The following is a 23967-nucleotide window of genomic DNA, read 5'->3' on the forward strand; positions in this document are numbered from 1 at the left end:
ATGAACCCCATGTCCCAGCTTTATTATAAGAAGGCGAGCTACTCGCCGTACAGGGACCGGATCCCCCTGCAGATCGTCCGGGCTGAGGTGGAGCTCTCTCCGGAGGAGCGGGCCTTTCTCTCGGCCGTGGAGAAGGGCGACTACGCCGGGGTGCAGCACGCCCTCCGTGAGGCCCAGGTCTACTACAACATCGACGTGAACTGTGTGGACCCGCTGGGGCGCAGTGCCCTTCTCATCGCCATTGAGAATGAGAACCTGGAGGTGATGGAGCTCCTGCTGGACCACGGAGTCAACACGGGAGATGCGCTCCTCTACGCCATCCGCAAAGAGGTGGTGGGAGCAGTGGAACTGTTGCTCACACATCGGAGACCTAGTGGAGAGAAACAGGTGTGTGTGTGTTTGCACAGACACTGATCACAAGGAGGTGCAGAGAACTGAGGAGGATACACTGTCATAATGATGGTGATGCAATGACGATGATGCAAAACATATGTGTGTATGTTCTTTTTATGAGTGTGTCTGTGCGTGTGTGTGTGCGTGCCTGTGTGTGTGTGTGTGTCTGCATTGTTGCCAGCAGCGTATGAATATGTTTTGAGAATAGCAGGCAGAGAGGTAGGAGGTGGTAGCGTTTGATTTTTTTTTTCACAAATTTAATTCTAATTTCATGCATTGTTGCAAATCTCTGTTGGATTGCTTTTTATTATCCCTAAATCTCCGTCCCTGACCGAAACTGTGTAACAGGATTAGTGGCTGTCTGTGTGTGTGTTTTGGGATGAGTGTTTTTTTTTTTTTATTTTGTTATTCTGATGTAGACAAGCATGCAAGAATTCTGGACAGAGAACCTTATGACTTTGCATTGCTATCGCTATAGCAACCATATTGCCCCCGGGACTTCCTAGGTAATACGATATCTCAAAATAAAATACTGTTCGATTTTTAGGAATACAGTCATTTTTCTCTGACACTGCTGTGACATGTTTGTACCTCCCTGTCACATCCACATCTCAGAAGACGTTTTGAAGTGTGTGGCAGTCTCGAGTTAGTCTGCAAGTCTGTGTGTGTGTATGTGTGTGTGCGTGCACGCGTGCGTGCGTGTCTGTGTGTTCAGCAGCACCAGGGGAACTGGGATATGGTAGCCTATGTCAGGCCTCTGAATTCCATTAGTGTCAAACAACAGTAAAACATACAGTGCATTTATGTGTATGGGGTCATTCCACTGAATTGCTCAGAGTAATCACGCTAGTTTTATCGTTATTGTCCTGGCAATGAATAACGCCTTCCATGCCAGTGCAGCTTGTTTGAATCTTTCTCTCCATGAAAAAGAGTGAATGGGTAGAGGAAAGAGAGGGGGGGGGGAGAGAGAGAGGGGGGGAGAAGGGAAGGGAGGAAAAGGGTAATGGAGAGATAGAATGGAGACATGTGTTGGACTGGTCTGCAGTTTATCATTCTGTCCTGACAGTACAGAGCCATATGGGAAGGGGACACTGCCTGTATTTCTCTTTCATCATCTTCTCCTCTCTCCTCTGTCTCCCTCTCTCCTCTCCCTCGTTCTCTTCACATTGACCTCTCACCGTTCCACATTTATCTCACTCAGTTTCCCCCCCGTCCTCTTATTGCATCCCATTGTGGTTCTCTCCACCCGAGTCAACACAAGATGGAAAAAAAGAAGAGCAGAGAGGAGAAGATATGATGAAGAGGAGAAGAAAGAAAGAAAGACATAACTGTTGTTTAAACCAAGTTTCCCTTTTGTGTAGGCTCTACAACTATTTCCACTGCCATTGTCTATTAAATCCAACTCGGATTCTTATTCAAATTGAATTTTCATTCTTAACCAGTTACCTTGCCCATCCTCCTCAAATACTGCTTCACTGAAATTACAGTTTATATCATTGGAGAAACCATTTTGATGTTACTTCTTTCTTTTTTCTTTTTTTTTACTAAGGTCATCCTAAGGTGACTCTAATCAAAAAATCAACATGCCATTAGAAGAAAGAACATGGAGATGATTGCCTGGTTTGGTAATATCTATCCTTTGTAGTTGTTAAGGTCTCTCTCTCTCTCTCTCTCTCTCTCTCTCTCTCTCTCTCTCTCTCTCTCTCTCTCTCTCTCTCTTTCCCCAGGTGCCCTCTCTGATGATGGATGCTCAGTTTTCTGAATTCACCCCTGATATAACTCCCATCATGCTCGCTGCCCACACCAATAATTACGAAATCATCAAACTCCTGGTTCAGCGCAAGGTCACCATCCCTCGGCCACACCAGATCCGGTGCGACTGTGTGGAGTGTGTTTCCAGCTCCGAGGTGGACAGCCTGCGTCATTCCCGTTCCCGTCTCAACATTTACAAAGCATTGGCCAGTCCGTCGCTCATCGCCCTGTCCAGCGAAGATCCCATCCTCACAGCCTTCCGCCTGGGCTGGGAACTGAAGGAACTCAGCAAGGTGGAGAACGAATTCAGGCAGGAATACGAGGAGCTGTCTCAGCAGTGCAAACGCTTTGCCAAAGACCTGCTGGACCAGGCACGGAGCTCCCGTGAACTGGAGACCATCCTGAACCACCGTGACGACCAGAGCGAAGAGCTAGATCCTCGAGAATGCCGAGACTTGGCCAAACTCAAACTGGCCATCAAGTACCACCAGAAAGAGGTAAGACGGGCTTAACTAAAACTGGCCGAGAAGGTCAGACGGAAAACACGAACACATTGCACAGGGAAAATCGAGTTTAGAGTCGTTAGGCTAATGGTCGAAGAGACTTGTCTGTTTTGCGACCTTGAGAGAAATGGGTGCCACACTTTCTCTTATCTGCTAATAGCTGATTTGTTGATGCCAACATCTGCTAATATCTGAATGATCGAGATACTCAGAACCATGGGGATTGAAACAGGTTTTTTTCTTTGACCATGTCAAAAAATCTTGGCCCTTTAGTATTACACATCTCAAATATGTATGGTTTGGATGGTGCAAAACAATATATTAAAGATTTCACATACTCTTATTATACATTTTGCCGTCTTAGACCTGTAATTATTTGCAGAAGGGGAGACAAAGAAAAGAACTTATTTGTGAGAAGCAAGACTGGGAAACAGGATTAGTTGTTTAGTGGTTCTGATGTAAACCTCTGCTGTTTTAGCTTCTAGCAGAGTGCAGTGATCAGGTTCAGTTATAACATTTCCTCTCTTTCTCCGCATCGATCTTCAAACTCTAAGGCATTGAGAAGTAAGAGGAATAGCATTCTTCTCTCTCTTTCTCTCTCTCTTTGAGAAGAAACTGACAATTTCTGATTGTTGATGTGATGTGAGAAGGGATACAACACCCTCCAGGGTAAGAGACCTGAAAGATCAGAAAGAGAGAAGAGAAGGACAGAAAGAAAGTGAGCAAGAAAGGGAAGGGTGGAGAGGGGGATGAAGTTGCAGAACAGAAGAAAAAAAATGAAGTGTAAGATATCCTGGGGGGACAGACTAAGGTATGTGTGTAGTTCTGGAAGCTGGATCAAGGCCCTGAAACACGACCATCTACTTGACATGAACAAGTATTATTCATTCTTAGCCACAATGTGAGAAAAATAAAAATGGAGACTACATTTTTCTTTACCATAGCATATTCTGCTTTGAGGGCTTGTTTTAGGCATTTTGATCTGAAGCATTCTTAATTGATATTCTTAACTTAATTGCCTCAGTAGATATTAAATTGCCCTCACTAAAAATCCTTTTTGCTCTGGAGGGATTTTCTGGTTCTCCTTTAAAATCCAAATTTGTCGTCAAATTGATAAAATTGTACCAGTTTTAAAATGTTAATTGGTATTCTGTAGGGTCAGCACTGTTCTTCTTTGGTCTTTTTTTTTTGTTCTTAGAGGAATGCAAATGGAAGGAGGTATCACAGTGAAGAGAGAGGCCTTGGCTCTCCTCCTGTCAGTCTCTGTGACGATGCTAGCCCAAGTCTGCACCTCCAATTAACTCTAATTGTTTATGTATCTCAGTGAAAGCTGCTGGGAATACAGAATAGGCGCGATACAATACAGATAAAGACACTTACAAGTACACTTACACACACACACGCACACACACACACACACACACACACACACACACACATACACACACATGCACTCAGTAACACAGTGGCACACGGATTCAGAAACATTAAGTGAAAGATGGAGGAAGACAGATCCTATAATAAGAAAAGAGGTGAGTAGAGGAGAGGAGAGGAAAGGAGAGGGGAGGAGAGAAAGAGGAGAGGAGAGGAGAGGAGAGGAGAGGAGAGGAGAGGAGAGGAGAGGAGAGGAGAGGAGAGGAGAGGAGAGGAGAGAAAGAAGAGAGGAGAGAGGTGGGTCATGTTTCAGTAATTAACCCTAGCCAGCTGTGCAGGGCAAGTTAAAGTGAGAGAGGCAGGCTCTTGGGTGCCATGGCGACAGATGTTCTCAAACAGGTTGCTGCTGATTTCCATCATTACCAGACGTTGAATCTCAGGGGTCCCTGGGAAAGCTTCTGTGTGCCCACGGCTGTCTTATTTAGAGAGACCTTACACTCCCCTGTGTCTGTCTCTCATTCTCTTCTCACCCTTTCTCTCTCTGTGTCTCCTTCTATCATTGACAGACCTCTCTTTTTCATTTTCTCTCTTTTTGTTTCACTTCTTTTTCTTCACTCTTTTCTTTTAAGACAGACAGTTATCTTCTCTCTCTCTCTCTCTCTCTCTCTCTCTCTCTCTCTCTCTCACTCTCTCTCGCATGCTCTGTTTTTCTCTACCTGTCATCCTAGCTGAGGTGCTATAGTTGTGTTGACCCAGCTTCTGTTGTGCAACACTTGTAAACACATCTACCTCTGCTCTGGGATGACACTGTGTTCACACCGCACTGTATCCCAGTGGGACTGAGTGTCTGTGAGAGAGCTCAAGGCTTTCTGTCAGCTCCTATGACACCCTCTCTCTGTCTCTCTGTCTGTCTTTCTCTCTCTCTCTCTCTCACACACACACACACACACACACACACACACACACGTGCTCACATGCACATGCACACGCACACGCACATGCACATACACACAGACACACACTTACTTTTCCCTCTTCTCTTTTCTTTGCTGGAGTCTTCTGTTCTATCTTGTTCTCCTGTCCTCTTTTTTCATTTGATTTACCTTTTTTACATTACTCGAAGAGAGACAAAAGTTGAGTGACAGAATAGTCAGCAACCTTCTCTCTCTCTCTCTCTCTCTCTCTCTTTTTCTCTCTGTCTCAAGCAGCCCAGATCAATAGAGATTACATACCCAATATACTTCACGCAGCATTTGAATCAATAGCTCTGGTCCTCTGACTCGGGCACCTGGCCCTGTGCTCCACTGAAGAGCGGCACAGTGGGCATGCTAAGCACACCGGCTCTCCTGACTCTCATCCATCCACACACTGCCTCTGCCCATACACTCACTATTCATAACATCACGGCAGGATCCTGTCCAGAATGGGCAGAGCTGGACATATATTACGGCCGTTTGACCAATAACATTAATGCTCTTGGTCTGGAGAAAAATTCTTTGCTGTCCAAAGTGACTGTCAGATCAAATTACAGTATTTATTGGCTGACTCTAGATGAGCATTTGAATCTGATTGGCTGTCTTGACGTGTCAGCCATAAAAGTCTTGAGCTGAAGCCCCTCTTTTTGGTGTTACTGAGACTCAAGGATTTAGCAAGTACGACAGGTTAAGAAATACTTTGGTGGTGTCGTTCAGATTTTTTCTCTTTTTCCTGCTGAACTGTTAAGCAGAAAAAACGTGTTTACTCAGGAAAAAGTGTGATGGAAGTTGCCTGATACTTTGAGCACTTAAACAAACGCTTGATATACAGGAGACTTTATAAACATATACTTCATATAAACTATAATTACAGACTAATGGATTTATCAATTCATTTGTGTGTGAGTGTGTGTGTGTGTGTGTATTACTCTGGTTAGCACGAGAGAGAGAGTATGTCAAAACCTGACAACTCTCAGGATATTGAGTGAGAAAGAGTGAGAGAGAAAAAGAGTAAGAGAGAACAGGAAGACAGAGAAAGTGGATGCACTATAGAACAAATTGTCGCTGGATAATACAAAACAAATCAATTTTTCTCTCCTCTTAGTCTAAAGGTTGGATGGTATCTGGCCAGCAGAGCTTCTTTTGTCCTGTCCGGAGCAAGTGAAGAGAGGAGATGCGCAACCGATTCTTTCACTCAAACAGTATCGCTTCCCTCGTACTAGACCCCCTGTTGCCTACCCTCTCTGAACAATTCTTGCTGTTGATGGTTCAGTTTGTCAGAGAGATCAAAAGAAGTTTCCAGGCATCCATAAACACGCGCTAAATCTCTCACAGGATAGAGTAGGCCAACGAGAACATTAGCTTACCCTATCTCATTCTACTCTTTCAGAGAATAGAGTAATCCAACAAGGACAGTGCTCAGAGACTTTGAATTGTCAGTTTCTTTTGTCCTTTTACAGAAAGAATATTAGAATCTTTTCCTTCTCAATGGTTATGCTAGTGGTTACTTTCATGAATTTCCTTACAGTAAGGAATGAATTTCATCTCAAAGTACAGTAATCCTCTTACTGCCAAAAGATGGAGAACAGACCTGAACTTAACCCGCTCTCTCTCTTCTAGTGAAGTATTTCTCCCCAGGCACCTCTATCTCTCTCCCGCAGTGTGGCTTTCCTGGCACCGCTAAAAGATAGAGTTCATGTTTTTATCATTCTGTAATAGCTTCTGCTGAACACCGAGCATGTCCTGCTTTAAATGTCATCTGAGGTTAGATGTTACACAAGTACTGGATAACAGCTCATCACAGTACTATAAAACATGGATGTCATTTGTTATTTTGGAGAGAGAGAGAGAGAGAGAGAGAGAGAGGAAGAGAGAGAGGGAGAGAGGGGAAGAGAGGAGAGAGAGAAAAAGAGAGAGGCGGAGAGGGAGAGAGAGAGAGAGACAGAAAGCGGGAGAGAGAGGGAGAGAGAGAGAGGGAGCATAAACATGATGTTGCAGTGTTAAAAGGAAAGAAATCAATTTCAGTGAGAGCTGGATCAGACATATCTGTGCGATGGCTTGTGAAGTATGTGTGAGCTCAAGTTTTTCCCCGTTGCCTGCCTGCGTGCATCTACTCACACCACTTCCTCCTCTTCATTTATTTATCTCTCGTCGTAAGAATAGCACGGCTGGCATAAATTAACAAGCAATCCCAACCTCTCTGAACCAAGCAGGAATGCTTCTACTGTTAGCACAAACTCTGCTGTACAACAGCACTGCATTGATGAAAGAGACAGAGAGAGAGAGAGAGAGAGAGAGAGAGAGGTGATTAAAAAGCATTGTACTCTTCTACGCTTCTGATGTACACAATGTTGTGCCACTTAACATTCTTCCTTGACCTTTGGATCATCTGTATATTGAGTCAAGCAAAAAGAGAAAAGAGCACTAGACTATCTGTGGAGCTGTTCTTGACTACCGTCAAGTGAAACCAGTCACATGCAGTCTGTAGTATTTCAGAATATTAACAATACTGTGCAGTCAGTATTCATCGTATTCTGACGTATGTCAAAGGCTGCTGTATCAAAGTTTTGGAAGAAGAGAGAGACAGAGAGAGAGAGAGAGAGAGATGTGGTTGGGTGACATAGCTGGGGGGAGGGTACTGAAGTGGGAAGTGAAGTGAAACAAAGAAGAAAAGTTTGAGACATATCAGTGAAACATCAGTTGTGGAAAACAAACCATCATTTGGCACCAGTCCATGGCTCATGCTCAGCCAGTCACGTTGATGCTTTCTTTCCCTAAATGGCATATGAGGCCTCCATAGAGTGTGAGTGAGTGTGGGAGAGAGAGGAAGGTTCGAATCATATAAGAGGAGGATTTAACGACGGCTGTGTGTATAAGGGATTACTCAGAAGACGAGTCATTTTCTGAGCATCTGTAAAAACCGCTGTGACTCTCAGGCAAGGGTCTGATCTGAATCACAGTTTTGTCAGTTGAAAGTGGCAGAGCTGATCTTCCTAAAACAAACCTGATCTTAAATTATACCTTACTCCCTCCTTTCAAAGATTTATGGTGTTTATGTTATAGCCGTTTTGATACTTTCTGCTCAGATTAAATATATATTATGTGAGATTAAATTATACATACGTTTAAATTATAGATTAAGCCTATCTATTATTCAGCCGTTGATAAGTGATTGCTCCTACTGTCGTTTGAGACTTGCCGATCTGTGTGGTGATCATTTTTGAGTTGAAACTTTGGAGCACCACTGCATAAATAAATGCTAGAGTACACGTGCACATTCGTCTCCCTCACTGTCTCTCTTACGTGCAGACTGCTCAAAGTAATTAAGTTTGCTTACTTGTCAGTGGCATTGGCAACTAACAGGGCACAAAACAGCATTTCCAGTCAGGTGCGCTAAACGCTCCTTGTGGTCGCTGAACATGCCAGCGGGCATCGCTGGAGGAACGGGCATCCTGCCTGTGTTCCGCCCGTACACAGACACAGACTTGCCCGTGCCAGTATGGATAACATGCTTTGGCTCCGACCGAAGAAAAAAAAAAAGCGCTGAACAGTGCTCTCTCTTCCTTTTTCCTCTCTTTTCTGCATTAGGCTAAACCTTGTGCTCTCAGTGTAATGGCTGCCAGTTACTGAAAATTGCAGAGGTCAGACCTCACACTCCTGCAACAGACCCACTACATTTGTCGTACAGAGCTATCTTCTTCCTGCCTTCTTCCTTTCTCTCGCTACCCTGTTCCTTTCTCTCCCTCTGTCTCTCTGTCACACACACACACACACACACACACACACGCACTCACTCTTTTTGTCCTTCTCTCTTTTTCTCTTCCCTTCCATGTCTCTTTTCTCTCTCTCTCTCTCTCTCTCTCTCTCTCTCTCTCTCTCTCTCTCGGCAGTGAGGTGTCCAATCGTATCACCGGCAGCAGTGGTTATTTTTAACAGCTCTGTGGGTTTGTATGCAGGTTTACGGTCTGTGGTGGATGTTTTTTGCAGGTGGGGGAACACCAGTGGGCTGACTGAGGGGTGTGCGGCTGAGCTTCTGCTGAACAGCAAGCATCTAATCCTAGAGTCATCCAGCAAGGGATGCAATCACTTACAGACAGCGATGGTATTAACCACTGATTTGATATGAGATGTTAGTTCAGGTTAAGCTGAGAATGGAGAACTGCTGACAATATGAACTGTTCTGGGTATTAAAAACTGTTCTCGGTATTAAAAACTGTTCTGGGTGTAGAAACTGTTCTGGGTGTACAAAGCTGATTTCACTTGATTTGGTCGTCTACTCTCCACATACAGAGCGACTTCTTATGCAGCTATTTTGTTCAGACCCTGCAAACACCTGATTCGGCTAATTGTGGATCTGTGCAGCATATGGCTAATACAGCCACATGTATTAAATCCAAACCGGACAAAGAGCCTGCAGGAATGAGGGTTTTTAAGAGGACAGTTGGCCAGCCTTGGATAAGAGCAGAGGGATGTTTTATGTGCTTAGTTTATCTCAGTGGGGACAGCACACAGGTTGTATTGGAATCAGCTGTGAGACTAATTGTCCATTATAGCGTCTATCTGGGTTAGGGTTTATATTCTGAGGATGGACGGCATGTGTCTGAGGAAAGCACAAAAGGTTCTCAAGTCGACAACGCCGCATGTCCGGGGGCTGCTTATTGTAGAGCATGTTGCAACCCCCCCCCCCCCCCCCCCCCCCCCCCCTAAAAAACGAGTCACGTTGTACTAAGAGCAGTTGTGATCTCTTGGTTAGAGCAAGGGCTTCCTCGCCACGGCAACCGCAGGAGAGCCTGTGGGATCTGCAGGGGCTAAGTGAATTAGCATTTAAATCACATCCAAACCTGAACGGTGCAGAATGAGATTGAGCTTCCTGAGAGAAGAGGAGGATGATGGAGAACAGTAGGATGAAGGGAAATGGAGAAGAAAGAAGGAGAGAGATTTGAAGAGGGACAGTTCAACAGATTTTCCCAGATCAGAGTTTTGAATAAGACAAGTTTTGGTTATGCTACGTGTGTGTGTTATGCTCTTGCTTTGCTTTGTGAAACCTCCATGATCTGATTCCATATTTGTTTTGCTTTAGCACTGCTACTAACCTGCTAATGTTAAAACACAAACCCCGAATCCTTGTCCCAAATCACCTGCTTTAGAACCAACGTTAAGCTACAAGCCCTCTACACTGGACTTTGCCTCAACTCTCCTCCTAGCTTTGGATTTAACATTAATACACATGTACTTTCCACTACTCAACTCAAACAAGCCATACTCCCACACAGTTACATATATACCTCCTTGTAAAGGGAATTTCATTGCAAGAGCCCACACAAGCATGAAAGTTTTGCTAGATCTGCCTCAGTAATGCAATGCAGCGGAGGAGTCTGGAAAGGGCCAACTTTGTGGCAAACCAGTCGTACCTAACAGTAGAGGAGAGTGGGCCAAAAACCAGCACAGGTCAGTTCTAACACTGATATTTTCATGGGATCCAAGGAAGCTGTGGTGATGTGTTTATGTAGATGACTTTACTGTGGATGCATATAGACATTAAAGTCATCTAACTCGACAGCGAAAAGTTTGCCAGTTCAAAACAAATTATTTGACTGTTGGTCCAAAGTTGTTGGCTTGTTCATTAGGGAATCTAAACGTGTATGATTTTTTTCACCTTTCTAGTGACTAACAGAAGGCATAGATTTTGATTATCATGCCTGCTTACAATGGCAATGATCCAGCAACTCTGTGTGTGTGTGTGTGTGGGTGTGGGTGTGTGGGTTGGTGGATGGGTGGGTGGGGAGAGGTGGGGTTAAGACACCCTATAAATCTTCATATCTCTAAAATAGTCTTACAGTTTTACAGGTTTATTGCTTCATTTATTGCCATAAAGAGCTTCAGTTAAGGATGTATGTATGTGTGTGTGTGTGTGTGTGTTGGGGGGGGGGGGGGGGGGGGGGGGGTTAAGTTGTAACACCATGTTACCGTTGACCCATGTGGAATTAAAAATGAATGAGAAATGTAAAGATAACAGGTAAATGAGCAGCGTGGAACCCATTGGCGATGACAGTCACGTACGGTTTCATTGGGACTGTGGCCAGGAGCCGTGACATCTGTCGTGTTGTCCTCCATCAGTATTGAAAATAAATTTGTTCATGTTTGATGCACAGCCTGTTGTCAATAAGCCAAATGAATTTATTTAGTGATGTCTGTTCTAACATAAACCTCACATACATTGTTTGTTCTGCCTATTACGTATTAATGAACACGTGTATATGATGAAACCACTGACTTACCCACCTCTGCAAATCTATGAATGAGAATGTGTGGAGAACAAGTTATGTTTTCATTAATGATTAATTGTTCTAAAATTGTTTAACACTTTTCCCCCTTGCCTGAGACCAGTGTTGTACCTGCTGTTCATTTTGACCTATATACAGTATACATAGGTCAAAAAACTTTATATTTATATATATATGTGTGTGTGTGTGTGGGTGTGTGTGTATAAATATAAATATAATATAAAACACACACACACACACATGCACACACACATATATATACACCACATATACAGATATATATTCCACATATATATTTTCAAAAATGTAATCAAGATGGTTAAAGTAGCTGGTCTGTCTGTCCCATATAATACTGAATTATATTGAATATATTTCGTTTACATCAATTTTCAAGTCTTTTCGACGCTATGTGACATTTTGGCAACAGCCTGTTCCCTCTACTCTCCTCAGCCAATGCTCTGTGTGTATGGGCACACATTACTCTTTTACTTTTTACTCTTTGCCTTTCTTTTCCTTCCACATTCTTTCATCCTTTAATTTTAGTCTGCCTTTGGATGACAGTGGGACAATCTCATCTTCTATCACCTATTATTTAATTGTGAATGATTCAACATTCACTCACATAGGATCATTTTTCAAGCATTATGGTAGCAGAGGTAAGTATTTAGATTAAAGAAGCTATTATTAACCCAAAAATCTTTTATGATTCAACCAATTTGTTATGCAAATTGAAATGGAAACGAACTCATTTTAGTTAACCGATATCTCATCTGTCACCAACATTTTAATTTCTCCTCTTTCGTTTTGATTTCTGACACTGTACAGCACAAGGTGCGAATACTATCTTGTCACTTTGTCAAAATCAGAGATAAATCTGTGCTGGCATACCAGCCCCTAGCAACAGATCACAAACAGGACACTGTGTTACATCATCATCTGCCCCCCCCCCCTCCTTTATTTTTCCACCACTCCAACCCTCCCTCTATCACTCTATTAATCTTCAACTCATTCATCTGTTTGGTTGATAAGCTACTCTTTGAACGGGGTGTGATAGCAGTCTAGCTGACTGAGCAGAGCGTTAACTGTTAGCGGAACTTGGGCCTGGCGGTGGGGCGGCATGTGTTAGCTGGAAAGGCCAGCTGAAGGTTAGTGCTGATTTTGATGGATGAGGGACTGCTATGAATGTTCAGCAGAAGAGGAACTACCAGAAAACATGGGGAATACCACAGAAGGTTTACCCAGCTACACACACTCAAAATAGGGCTGAGTTCTTAGTACCCCCCCCCCCCCCCCATATACACACACACTCTCCTTCACCTAGACTCATTATGTGATGTCAAGCACTGCCCCCCCCTTCTCTTCTCTCCCACTATTTTGTGCTTCATCTTTCCTCCTCTCCCTCCCCTCTCTCTCTCTATTCTCCTATCCTCTCTTTATTTTCCTGTCCTTTCCTCTGTGTAAAGATCAATTTTTCATTTACTCAAAGGAGTACAGTATATTTTGATTTTTTTGTTTGGCATTTCATTTGTTTCATCATATTATAACTCAGAGGTGCTCCAGACAGAGATTTTAAACCCAATGATATTTATGGACTTGATCCCTGGACAAATCTACAAAAAATGCATATATATTTATATAAACATATACACATTCTCATACGTATGCATACACATAAATATACACATACACAAAGGTATACGTACACACACACACACACACACACACAGATGTACACATACCTATGAACACACACACACACACACACTCAATCTCTCTCTCTCTCTCTCTCTCTTTCTCTCTCTCTCTCTCTCTCTCTCTCTCTGCAGTTTGTAGCTCAACCTAACTGTCAGCAACTCTTGGCCACACTGTGGTATGATGGCTTCCCTGGCTGGCGCAGACGACACTGGGCAGTGAAGCTGGTCACTTGCTTCATCATCGGACTATTATTCCCAGCATTCTCACTGGCTTACCTGCTAGCCCCTAAAAGTTCCCTTGGCCTTTTCATAAAGAAGCCCTTTATCAAGTTCATCTGCCACACAGCCTCCTACCTCACCTTCCTCTTTCTCCTCCTCCTCGCATCCCAACATATTGCGCGCACCAACCTGCACATGCAGGGACCTCCACCCACAGTGGTGGAGTGGATGATACTGCCCTGGGTGTTGGGTAAGAATCAGTATATGTACGTGTGTGCATGCTTGCGTTTACGGCGCCACCGTGGTTTTTGTTGTATGTGTTCTAAATGTGTTTCAGTCTTATTGTGCGTGTATTCTCTTTTCAGGGTTTATCTGGGCGGAGATTAAGGAGATGTGGGATGGTGGTTTCACTGAGTATGTGCACGACTGGTGGAACCTTATGGACTTTGCCATGAACTCCCTGTATCTGGCCACCATCTCACTCAAGATTGTCGCTTATGTCAAGGTGAGCAAAGGGGCTTAGAGCCAAAATGTTCTCACGAGATGTCAAAATATGAGTCTCATCTGATTCAAAAGGTTTGTTGATAAAAGTGAATTAATCTGAACATGGAGGTTATGTGTGTGCACTGTCCTCTACAGACGTGTAAATTGTGTAAATTTTAGGCCAGGAGCAGAAGGGAATTCATCTGTAATGTTTATTTGTGATTCAACTAATCAATGCTGGAAGTTAAAACCACATTTTGTGTTGAAAAGACGAAATAAATGGGTTGGAGAGTAATCATTTAGGTTTATGAATACAATTAAAGAAAATCTATACTCACTAAGCTACAACTAAAGTGACACTGCTCTACATTAAGCCAAAGATGGCAAACTGAAATTCCCACACTGGGTTTACGGATTAATCACACAAGGTTTCGTTTAGAAAAAAACAACAACTCAAAAGTGAATTGGAGCACAGTATGAATACTTATGATTAACACAATAAACAACTATAGTTATAGATTTCCTTCAATGTTACACCCATTATTAATACAAAAAAAATCATGTGTCAGCAGTTCAGCAGATTGTCTCACGTCTAGTATCACCACGGGGAGGAAGAGCAGGTTATTAATACAGGTGGTTGGCCTGGGGAATGGAATATTAAAACCCTATTACAATAAAATCACTTGTTAATTGCCTCTAATCAGCTATGAAACCTACAATGCAGCATAGGCAAAGCACATGTGTTAGCTAGACACATCCCTCTGGCATGTGTCTAGTTAAGCCATTACATTGGCAATACAGATATTCTAGTTTACGTATCTTGAATATTTGTGTGCATGCTGCGATATAAAACAGTCATAAACTCTCAAATCAGTTCTCAGTTTGGGACACTCACACATACAAATATACACACACTCACAAACACTCACAGACACACACACACACACGCACATGCATACTCCAGACGTCTTGGCCATCTGCAACAGTGTGAATCACCCTGGATAGCAGGGGTTCCTGCCTACACAATTTTTTTTACAGACTGTTTGTGTGTGTGTGTGTGTGTGTGTCCATGTGTAAGTATTTGAATCTGTACACTGCAGTGGACTGTGCTGATGTAGTTTAGTCTTCACACGTACAACTCGTGCATGTGTGTGTGTGTGTGTGTGTGTGCACGTGCGTGCGCGTGTGTGTAGTGTTAGTATGAAATGTTGGGGAGGAATGCTAATGCAGTCGGGGCTAATATGATGGTTTCAGTGAGGGCACAGAAAACAGAATTTAAAGCAAGCTGAGCTCAGCCAAGCATGGCTCAGTGAAGCCAGTTTTTCACCTCTCTCTCTACAACATGAAATTGAAGAGGAGAGAGAGAGAGAGAGAGAGAGAGAGAGAGAGAGCGAGAGAGAGAGAGAGAGAGAGAGAGAGAGAGAATAAGAAATTGTGATATTTAAAGAGAAATTGAGAACAGGGTGAAAAATCCCACTAAGGCTCTGACTGAACAATGCTCTTGTGTCACTTCATGAGTACCTCAGCACTGAGTCAATGTAGATCAATTATGTCTTATTATTATGCAAATTATGTGCAGAGAATAGCATTTTGTATATCTGTGTGGCTTACTATGATGTCAGTCATACTTGGAAAAGTGTCATGTACAGTTTAGTCTTTAGACACCAAAGTGTCACATCAATATTTATATCTGGTAAGAACCTGGGGGGGGGGGGGGGGGGAGAGCATAAAAAAGGGAGGGTGGGTAGTGTAATGTTTCTGTATTTAGAGAGCTCAGAGTGAGTGAAAGATGGAGAGAGAGTTGTTGGTTGCAGTTTGGTGGATATTGTTTTTTACTGAATGTAAAAGGTCTGAAAGTCTGGAAGTACTTCCTGAAAGTCACTCTGGAGCCTCTGATAAATGAACAAAATTGTACTTTGTGAATTGTTCACCATTTAGCCTGATTCTCTCTTTAAAAATATAACATCCACATTTTTAACCTGTATGAGCAATCATAAAGCTCATATCTGTTCGGCTTTGTGTGTATGTGTGTGGGTGTGTGTAAGACAGCCTATAAATCTTCATATCTCTCAAATAGTCTTACAGTTTTGCAGGTTTATTGCTGCGTTTATCACCTTCAAGAGCTTCAGTAAAGGATGGATGTGTGTGTGTGTGTGTGTGTGTGTGTGTGTGTGTGTGTGTGTTTCTGTCTGTGTTTGACATAATTTGTGCATACTTCTACAGAGGCTGCACATAGCCCTCACTTTATGCTTATCAGCTCTATCCATTTAAATTCAGTCATTAGCCTAATTATTTTTCTCATTCTCTTAGTAATAGAAAACAGCTCAGTCTATCTGAACATATACATGACCCAGTATTCTCTTATTTGCATTTATGACTAAGGCTGATGACCTCATCCAGAGTAATTTATTATTGTCTATGTCACAGGTCACGTTCGTCCGTAGCGACACTGAATATGAAGTGATGTGCTTAAGGGTGCATAAGCAGCGAGTCATCGCGCTTTTTATTTGAACTCACTATCTTGAAATTAATGTTTTTTCTCACCTCCGTGCCACTACCTTATTTTTCTCCTCAATTTTTGTATTTCTGCAAAATCGTTCTCACAAAGTATCATGTTAAGAAATACTACCACAGTGTTTGTGAATTCACTGTACAGTCAGCCATTTACAGCAAATTAGAAAAACCTGTGAATATTTGAACATATCACCAAAGCACGAATAAATCAAAGTAAAAGTTATAGTAATGGCCGTAATCATTTAAATAATTTTGTGTTTTCACATTGTTAAAAATAAATGTAGTTCAGAGAGATTTTATTAAAGGTCATAGGCTACGTGCTAACGATGGCACGTAATCCTTTAGTTCTCTGAACTTGTAATAAAATTTCACAAACAAAATTATTTAAGAGTTGGCAACTTTGTAGGAAAAAAATATGGGATTAAACTATGGGATACGTGACATTCTGAATAACAAAGCCAATCAGCCTAGATACACCGCATAACTGTTTTATTCATTTATTTATTTTCATTTTGTCAGTACAACAGCTCTCGTCCCCGCGAGGAGTGGGAAATGTGGCACCCGACGCTAATCGCCGAAGCTTTGTTCGCCATTGCGAACATCTTCAGTTCGCTACGTCTCATCTCTCTCTTTACGGCAAACTCCCACCTCGGCCCGCTGCAGATTTCTCTGGGTCGTATGCTCCTGGACATCCTCAAGTTTCTTTTCATCTACTGCCTGGTTCTGCTAGCATTCGCCAACGGCCTCAACCAGCTCTACTTCTATTACGAGACGCAAGCCTCCGAAGAACCCAATAACTGCAAGGGGATCCGATGTGAGAGGCAAAACAACGCTTTCTCCACGTGAGTTTCAGGAAACTTCAAGGAGGATGATTTCTCCCAGTCGGTGTTAGATGAGGGATGTTTTTGGGGGTGCTAAGGTATAAATGTTGGTCAGATCGGGCATACGTGGCTTGTGCAGCCTATATGGTGTGGGCCCGTGTGTGTGTGTGTCAGTTTCTGATAGATCCTATGAATAATGTGAGTGTTTGATAATGAGATGATACTGTGGTCAGGTGTGCACATGTGCAGAGTGCCATGTTTTCATTTCATTCTTGATTTCAGTACTCAGAATGCCAGATATGTATTTAACCGAACGATGTTGCATTCATGTTTGAGTGTTAAATTGAAGTCTCTGTGTAGGGTTTTTGTAAAAAAAAATGGGTTTAAATTTTGCCAAAGGTTTAAATGGAAGGGATTTCTCTATACTGGAGGACTGTTACACGCTCAACTAACATACCGTTAAATCCATTCTTCAAGCACCATGTCACATTACACGCTCTCCTTTTGCTTTCCATCTTTCATCTCTCTTGCCTTCTTGTCACAAAATTGCCTGTGGTTTCTACCAGCTAAACAAAGCCATCATAGACACACACACACACACACACACACACACAGAGAGAGAGGCAGATCTATACCCCTGCACTGCAGTTCCAGGTCAGCTTTGGTTCTTGCTGATTGAACAGAGGTTTCATTACTCATGAATATTGATAAGGACCTCTTGCTTTGCGATTATGTCCTTATCGATATCCATCGATACGAGTATGCTGCTAGTTATGCTGTTTTATGCAGGATCCAAAAAACAATGCCTCAGACAGAACTGAACATGAATATTTATGAATCTGTTGAAGACAGAGAGAGAGAGAGCATACAAGTGAGAGTGAGAGAGAGAGAGAGAGAGAGAGAGAGAACGCACGCGCGAGAGAGGAGACAGAGATGTTATAAATACAGAGGAAGGGAAAATTACAGGGAAGAGGGGAGAGGGTAGGGGGGGCATTGAGAGAAATATATAGAGAGAGAATTTTCACTGCACAGAAGAAAATAAATTTTACAGAGTGATTTCCATAAACTCTATCTGCTCAGGGATGTCATAAGATATTCATAAACAGTAAGCGAGATAGACTTAACTGTCATAAATCAAACTCGTGGGCTTTACTGATGAGAAATGAGGTGTAACATATTGAAACATTATGGCTGACGAACCCATTTTCTAATGTTTTCCAGTATATTCCACACTGTTCTAATCAAACCATCAGACCATTACACTGTTCTGATTTAGAAACACATAATGAAAACCTGTGGAAAAATCTAGAAGAGGAGAATAGATCATTTCTTTCACTATCTGTCTCTCTCACTGTTTTTCATAATAAAGGCTTTATTAGTCCTGTCTTATCTCATTTTTACCTGTAATACCATAGCTTAATGCCACAGGTACCATTCAGCACCAGTGTCAAATGCATTTCCTGTTCTGCTCCTTTCTTCTTTTCTTCTGGCTTTGCAAAATGACACACTTTATTTTTCTCTGCCAAGACTTTGATGAGAGTTGGCTGTTCAGCACTGAATATTTAATGCTACACAAATAAAAAACATCACACTTACTTTCACCCCGAGGAGGGTTAGAGTATGGACGTGTGCATGCCTGTACACACTGATACGCGCACACACACACACACACACACACACACACACACACACACACACACACACATTCTTAATCTATTCTGTACATTTATTTTTGTTGCTGTAGATCACTGTTGAGGTTATCTGCATGAATGGGACAGACTGATTTATGACTGTGTGTGTGTGTTTGTCTGTGTTTTTGTGTTTGTGTGTGTTATGTACAGTTAGAAAATTAGACATTTACATTGTACATACACAAACATACACACCACACACACTGCTGTGTTTTGTTATCAAATAAACATAAAGCCATCACATCATTGCACATTTTTGGAAGAGTCATTCAACCATCCTCATTCACTTTGTCTGGTACAACATACAATATCTTACTCTTGATGTAAAATACTGTTGCATTGTCTTGTGCAGAAAAAAGTCACTTTTGAAAAAAGGCAGAATTATGTTAAGAATGAGGAATAGTATTTCCCGAATGTCACAAAACTGCACTAAATGGTAGTTTCTCACAAGAAATATTCCAGTAGTTTTAAACCATTCAGTTTCTCCATCTCTCTCTCTCTCTCTCTCTCTCTCTCTCTATCTTGCTCTCTCTCTCTCCCTCCCCCAGGTTGTTTGAAACACTGCAGTCTCTATTCTGGTCGATATTCGGCCTATTGAATTTATATGTAACAAATGTGAAAGCGCGTCACGAATTCACAGAGTTTGTCGGGGCCACCATGTTTGGCACCTACAACGTCATCTCGCTTGTCGTCCTGCTCAACATGCTCATTGCTATGATGAACAACTCGTACCAGCTCATCGCTGTAAGTGCTGATTCAGCCCTAAATACTGCCACCCATCACTTTTCTTTTTTGTACTGGTATATTAGAAATCATTACAATATGAGAACTGGTATATTAGAACTCATAAGAACTTCATATGATATCATGTTGTAATGCAGGACCATGCCGACATTGAGTGGAAGTTTGCCAGGACCAAGCTGTGGATGAGTTACTTTGATGAGGGTGGAACCCTGCCCCCTCCCTTCAACATCATCCCCAGTCCAAAGTCCATTTGGTATCTGTGTCTGTGGATGCACAGCCGTCTGTGCAGGAAGGGCCCTGTACCTCCAGAGGAGGAGAACAAACATGAGAACCTGAAAGAGTTTACTGTAAGAAAGAGTTCACACACACATACATACACACACACACACATACACACACACTCACATGCACAAACACTTGCTTGCGCGCACACACACACACATGCACACGCACACACACGCACATACGCACGCATATAAATAATCACACATACACACACACGCACGCACGCATGCACACGAACAATAACAAACACACACACACACAGGCACATGCACACACACACACACATACACACGTACCAATGCACACGCCCACACACATGCACAATCACACACACACACACACACACACACATATGCAGTCACGTAAACATGAAAATGTCAAAGACTTCACTATTTACCAGTGAGATCTAACGTCAGCACAGTCACCTTAACCTATTCACTGTAAAACAAGTCAGTGTGCATTCTACAGTCAGTAGAATTTTGTTTGCAGAAAAGAATGAAACTGAACTGAATTGAATGTATCAGTCCAGTCATGGATACTGCTGCTGTTTTTGCTGAACTGGACACAGTTCACATACACCCTTCAGTATGCTGCTTTGATTTGGTGATGTGAGATTGTGTAATTCAATCTGGAGCACTGTTTCTGTTCCTGGACTGAAGATGGTGTTCTGCACAACACTTCCAAAACACCCCACACATACGTCATCTTTGCTCCATCAGTGCTGCCTAATATCTCACACATGGATGAGCACACACACACGCGCGCGCACACACACACACACACGCTCTCTATCACACACCTCCACGCCTCCTCACCCTGTATACAGACAGCAGGGTGTTGTGTTCAAACCTTTCTAGTGTTATGTAAGGCAGCCTACACCTCAACTTAAAAGCATTACTGCAGTTTAGTACCCACTCACATCTGATAAAAATCATGTCCTTCCTAATCTTGTAACCTTGTAGGAGAATGTGTCTGTTCATACTTGTGTGTGTGTGTGTGTGTGTGTGTGTGTGTGTGTGTGTGCGCGCGTGCGCACGTGTGTTTGCACGTGTGTGTTTGCATCTGGTGGGTGTGAGTAATTACCACCTCAATGGTGTTCTGTGGGTAATTACTATAGCACTATTCAATTAACAGTTTTTTGTTTAGTTTTGTTTTGGGTTTTTCTTTTCACGTTTTAGTCACCATTTTCTGTTCCTATTGTTTTTTTTCCTTTCAGGAGCGGCATGCAGATAGGCTGATTCAAAATCAGCACTATCAGGTAGGGGAAAAGGAACATATACTAATATACACACATATCGACACATGTATGCATGCCAACACACAAATAAGCAGAGAAAGAAAGGATGATAAAGACAGAGTGAAACAGTTGGGGTCAACATAATGCTCCTGCTTCAGTCTCTCCCGCTCAGCACCGTGTCTGTCTCTTTCTCAGGAGGTGATTCGTAACCTGGTGAAGAGGTATGTGGCAGCCATGATCCGCAGTGCTAAGTCAGATGAGGGGCTGACAGAGGAGAACTTTAAGGTACATTGAAACCTCATAATTTACGTTCCAGATCTGTATTCTATTTCGGTGATTCTTAACCTCAGTCCTGAGGGCCCCCTGTCCTGCACGTCTTTGTTTTAACTCTTCATTATCACAGTTAGTTGAGCTAATCAAGGGCTTGATGATGAATTGACCGGTGGAATCAGGTGTGTCAGTCCTGAGTTAAAAAAAAAAGACGTGCAGGACAGGGGGCCCTCAGGACTGAAGTTAACAATCACTGTTCTATTTAATGTTTTTATTTTTGAAGGAAGACTTAAAATATGTAACTTAAACTGTCCAGAAGAATGGTTAATTCCAGTTGACCTCACTGTTACAAAAGCAAGATAGAAACTAGTCAGGATGAACCTTAAATCTAAAGAAATATTTAAGCCTTAAAAATATTTTTTTTCACAAAATCTTACAAAGCGTCTCTGTTGTAGGAGCTGAAGCAGGACATATCGAGTTTCCGTTACGAGGTTCTGGACCTGCTGGGGAACCGGAAGCTTCCGAGGCGGAACTACTCCTCTAGCAGTGAGGCTACTCTCCGAGATGAGGCCAGCGATGATGGTGAGGCAGGTAGTAACCGTTTCCACGGAGACAGCGACAGGGGCAGGTCTAAGGGAGTGTCCTTCAAGGCAGCTGCCTCTGAGAAGTGCAACTGGGAGTCGCCGTTTGGAGTGTCTGCCCTGTTCCGCTCCATCTCAGGAATGGAGGTTAACACAACAGTGACATCAGTGAACAAAGGTGAGGAGATACCAAAGAGCAACGGGGTGAGGAAGGCTCCCTCCTCCTCTGCCTCCTCGTCTTCGGTGGCTGGCCCCTCATATGCACGTACGCGGACCCGCTTCCCGCGCTTCACCAGTTCCAAAAAGGACTCTTTCAGGCGGCTTGGCCTTCTGTTCTCTCGCATGGGCAGCCACCTGCCTCAGCCAGCCGGCGTCACCGCGGCAACTTACACCATATCAGATGGACTGCTGCACCCTCCGGGTGCCTGGGACGACCTGGGCATCTCTAGGGGTGAGGGCCCAGTCACCCGCAGTGAGACAAACCTCAATCAGGTAGGCGTGGCCACTACCAGTGACAGCCGGGGCAGTGTCACAGCAACCAGCAACCAGAGGGCCAATGGGAGGGACACACTGCTGACTCTGGGACCCATTTCCCCACACTCTTCCCTGCACTGTGCTTCCAGTTTCTCTGCCTCCAGCTCCCGACTCCTGGACTCTAACGAAGATGTGTTCCATGGATGGGCGGGACCCTGTGATAGACAAATGTTAGACTCCGCCCACTGGGGCGTGGAGCAGGAGGACTCAGTAACCACACAGTTATAATGGCTCTGCCATTACCATGGTTACAGCACTTTAATAATGATCATCATAATAATGCTCATGAACTGATCTCTAAAAAAATCTGTTTAAGAGTTTTGAGTTTGCTGCAAGAATGAATTTGCCTGCTAGATTCATCTTGTTTCCCTTCAGTTTATGCCAGAAGTGGAGCAGGATAATTGCAAAGACTTTCTTGGCAGGCATGACCAGTAACACCTATTTATTCAGTCCCAGGGGTCTTGTTCTGAAATATAACTGATCTTTATGGGGAACAACAGGATAATAGGAGCAAAGGGAGAGTAATGAGTTTAGAGAATGTTATAATTAGTGGTGTGTCATCAATCAGTGAGTTAGCTGCCATTCTTCATAGACTTACAAATACAAACAATTAGTGTCTACTCATTCACCCTTAAACCAGCACATATGTACAACTGCACATAATCTCACACACACACACACACACACACACACAAAGCTATTTGAAGTGCATGAATCCCAAATGACCAACTGCCACACCTACTTTTTCTTGCTGCTGCAGGTTTCCAGGGGCAGGTGATCAATCCCTTTCTTACTTCATGCTGTTAACCTTTGGCCTGGCATTGAGAATGTCCAAGTTGTTGATTGATGATTTTTGAGCTTAAACCGATTGATAAACTACACAAAACCCTATTGCTACAAACAAAAAATAACCCATTGATCATCCCATCAGATGTGAGTATCAGTCAGGACACCGGATACCTCATGCCACACGACTTCCTGTTTTCTCTGTTTGGTTGGAATTCAGTTTTTGCTTAAGTTCTTCTGCAGTTTCACTTAATGGAGATCCTCTGACAAAATGAGAATGATGATAAAATAGCATGTATTTTGGGGCTTGGATTGAAACAGCCACATTCTCTTGACATAGAAGTATGTGTATCCAGATCAGTTCTCGGTTTTGACTGAAACTTATCTGTGTTGGCAACAAGAACAGAACTAGTCGCTTTCATTGTTTGCCAAGAAGTTTGGCTGTTTGAATTAGACCTCAGTTCCAATACTTCCATAAGACAAAATATTCACTAGTTCATTATTTTCACTTGACTGTGGATGGTGCCAAACCCCGAATGAGTATGTTTCAGATAGATAGGTATATTAGAAAGAAAAAATTCGTGATATGTTTTTGGAGTATTTAGCCTGGCTAACGTCTTAGAGATCTGAATGTGAAGGTCGGTCCAAAGCCCCTTAAATATTAACAGCAAAAGACAGGGAAGTTTTAAACATTAATAACTAAAGAAGGGGAAAATCATATCTTTTGACGTAAAGGTTGGTTAAAACTCTTTCCTTGGAGTTTGACAGAACCTGCAACATGTTTTCAAAGACTTTAAATTTTTATTTTTTTGTATTTTTCAACAAAAA

The 23967-nt window shown here is 42.8% G+C and overlaps 1 protein-coding gene across 1 annotated transcript; it reads left to right on the plus strand.

Moving 5' to 3' along the window:
- Positions 1-22581, plus strand: trpc5a (transient receptor potential cation channel, subfamily C, member 5a). The gene is made up of 10 exons (XM_030775984.1): positions 1-387; positions 2121-2642; positions 13107-13443; positions 13559-13698; positions 16710-17032; positions 19251-19446; positions 19584-19793; positions 20948-20989; positions 21164-21253; positions 21694-22581. The coding sequence occupies exons 1-10, from the start codon at positions 1-3 to the stop codon at positions 22579-22581; spliced, it is 3135 nt and encodes a 1044-aa protein (XP_030631844.1).
- The last annotated feature ends 1386 nt before the right edge of the window (positions 22582-23967 follow it).

Source organism: Chanos chanos, chromosome 5 (genome assembly GCF_902362185.1).
Source record: "Chanos chanos chromosome 5, fChaCha1.1, whole genome shotgun sequence".
Classification (NCBI taxonomy): Eukaryota; Metazoa; Chordata; class Actinopteri; order Gonorynchiformes; family Chanidae; genus Chanos; species Chanos chanos.

Coding starts and splice junctions, on each gene's coding strand:
- trpc5a (XM_030775984.1), top strand. CDS start 1: ATGAACCCCATGTCCCAGCTTTATTATAAGAAGGCGAGCTACTCGCCG. Junction 2,643..13,106: donor TCAAGTACCACCAGAAAGAG/GTAAGACGGGCT, acceptor CTCTCTCTGCAG/TTTGTAGCTCAACCTAACTG. Junction 17,033..19,250: donor CAAAACAACGCTTTCTCCAC/GTGAGTTTCAGG, acceptor TCCCTCCCCCAG/GTTGTTTGAAACACTGCAGT.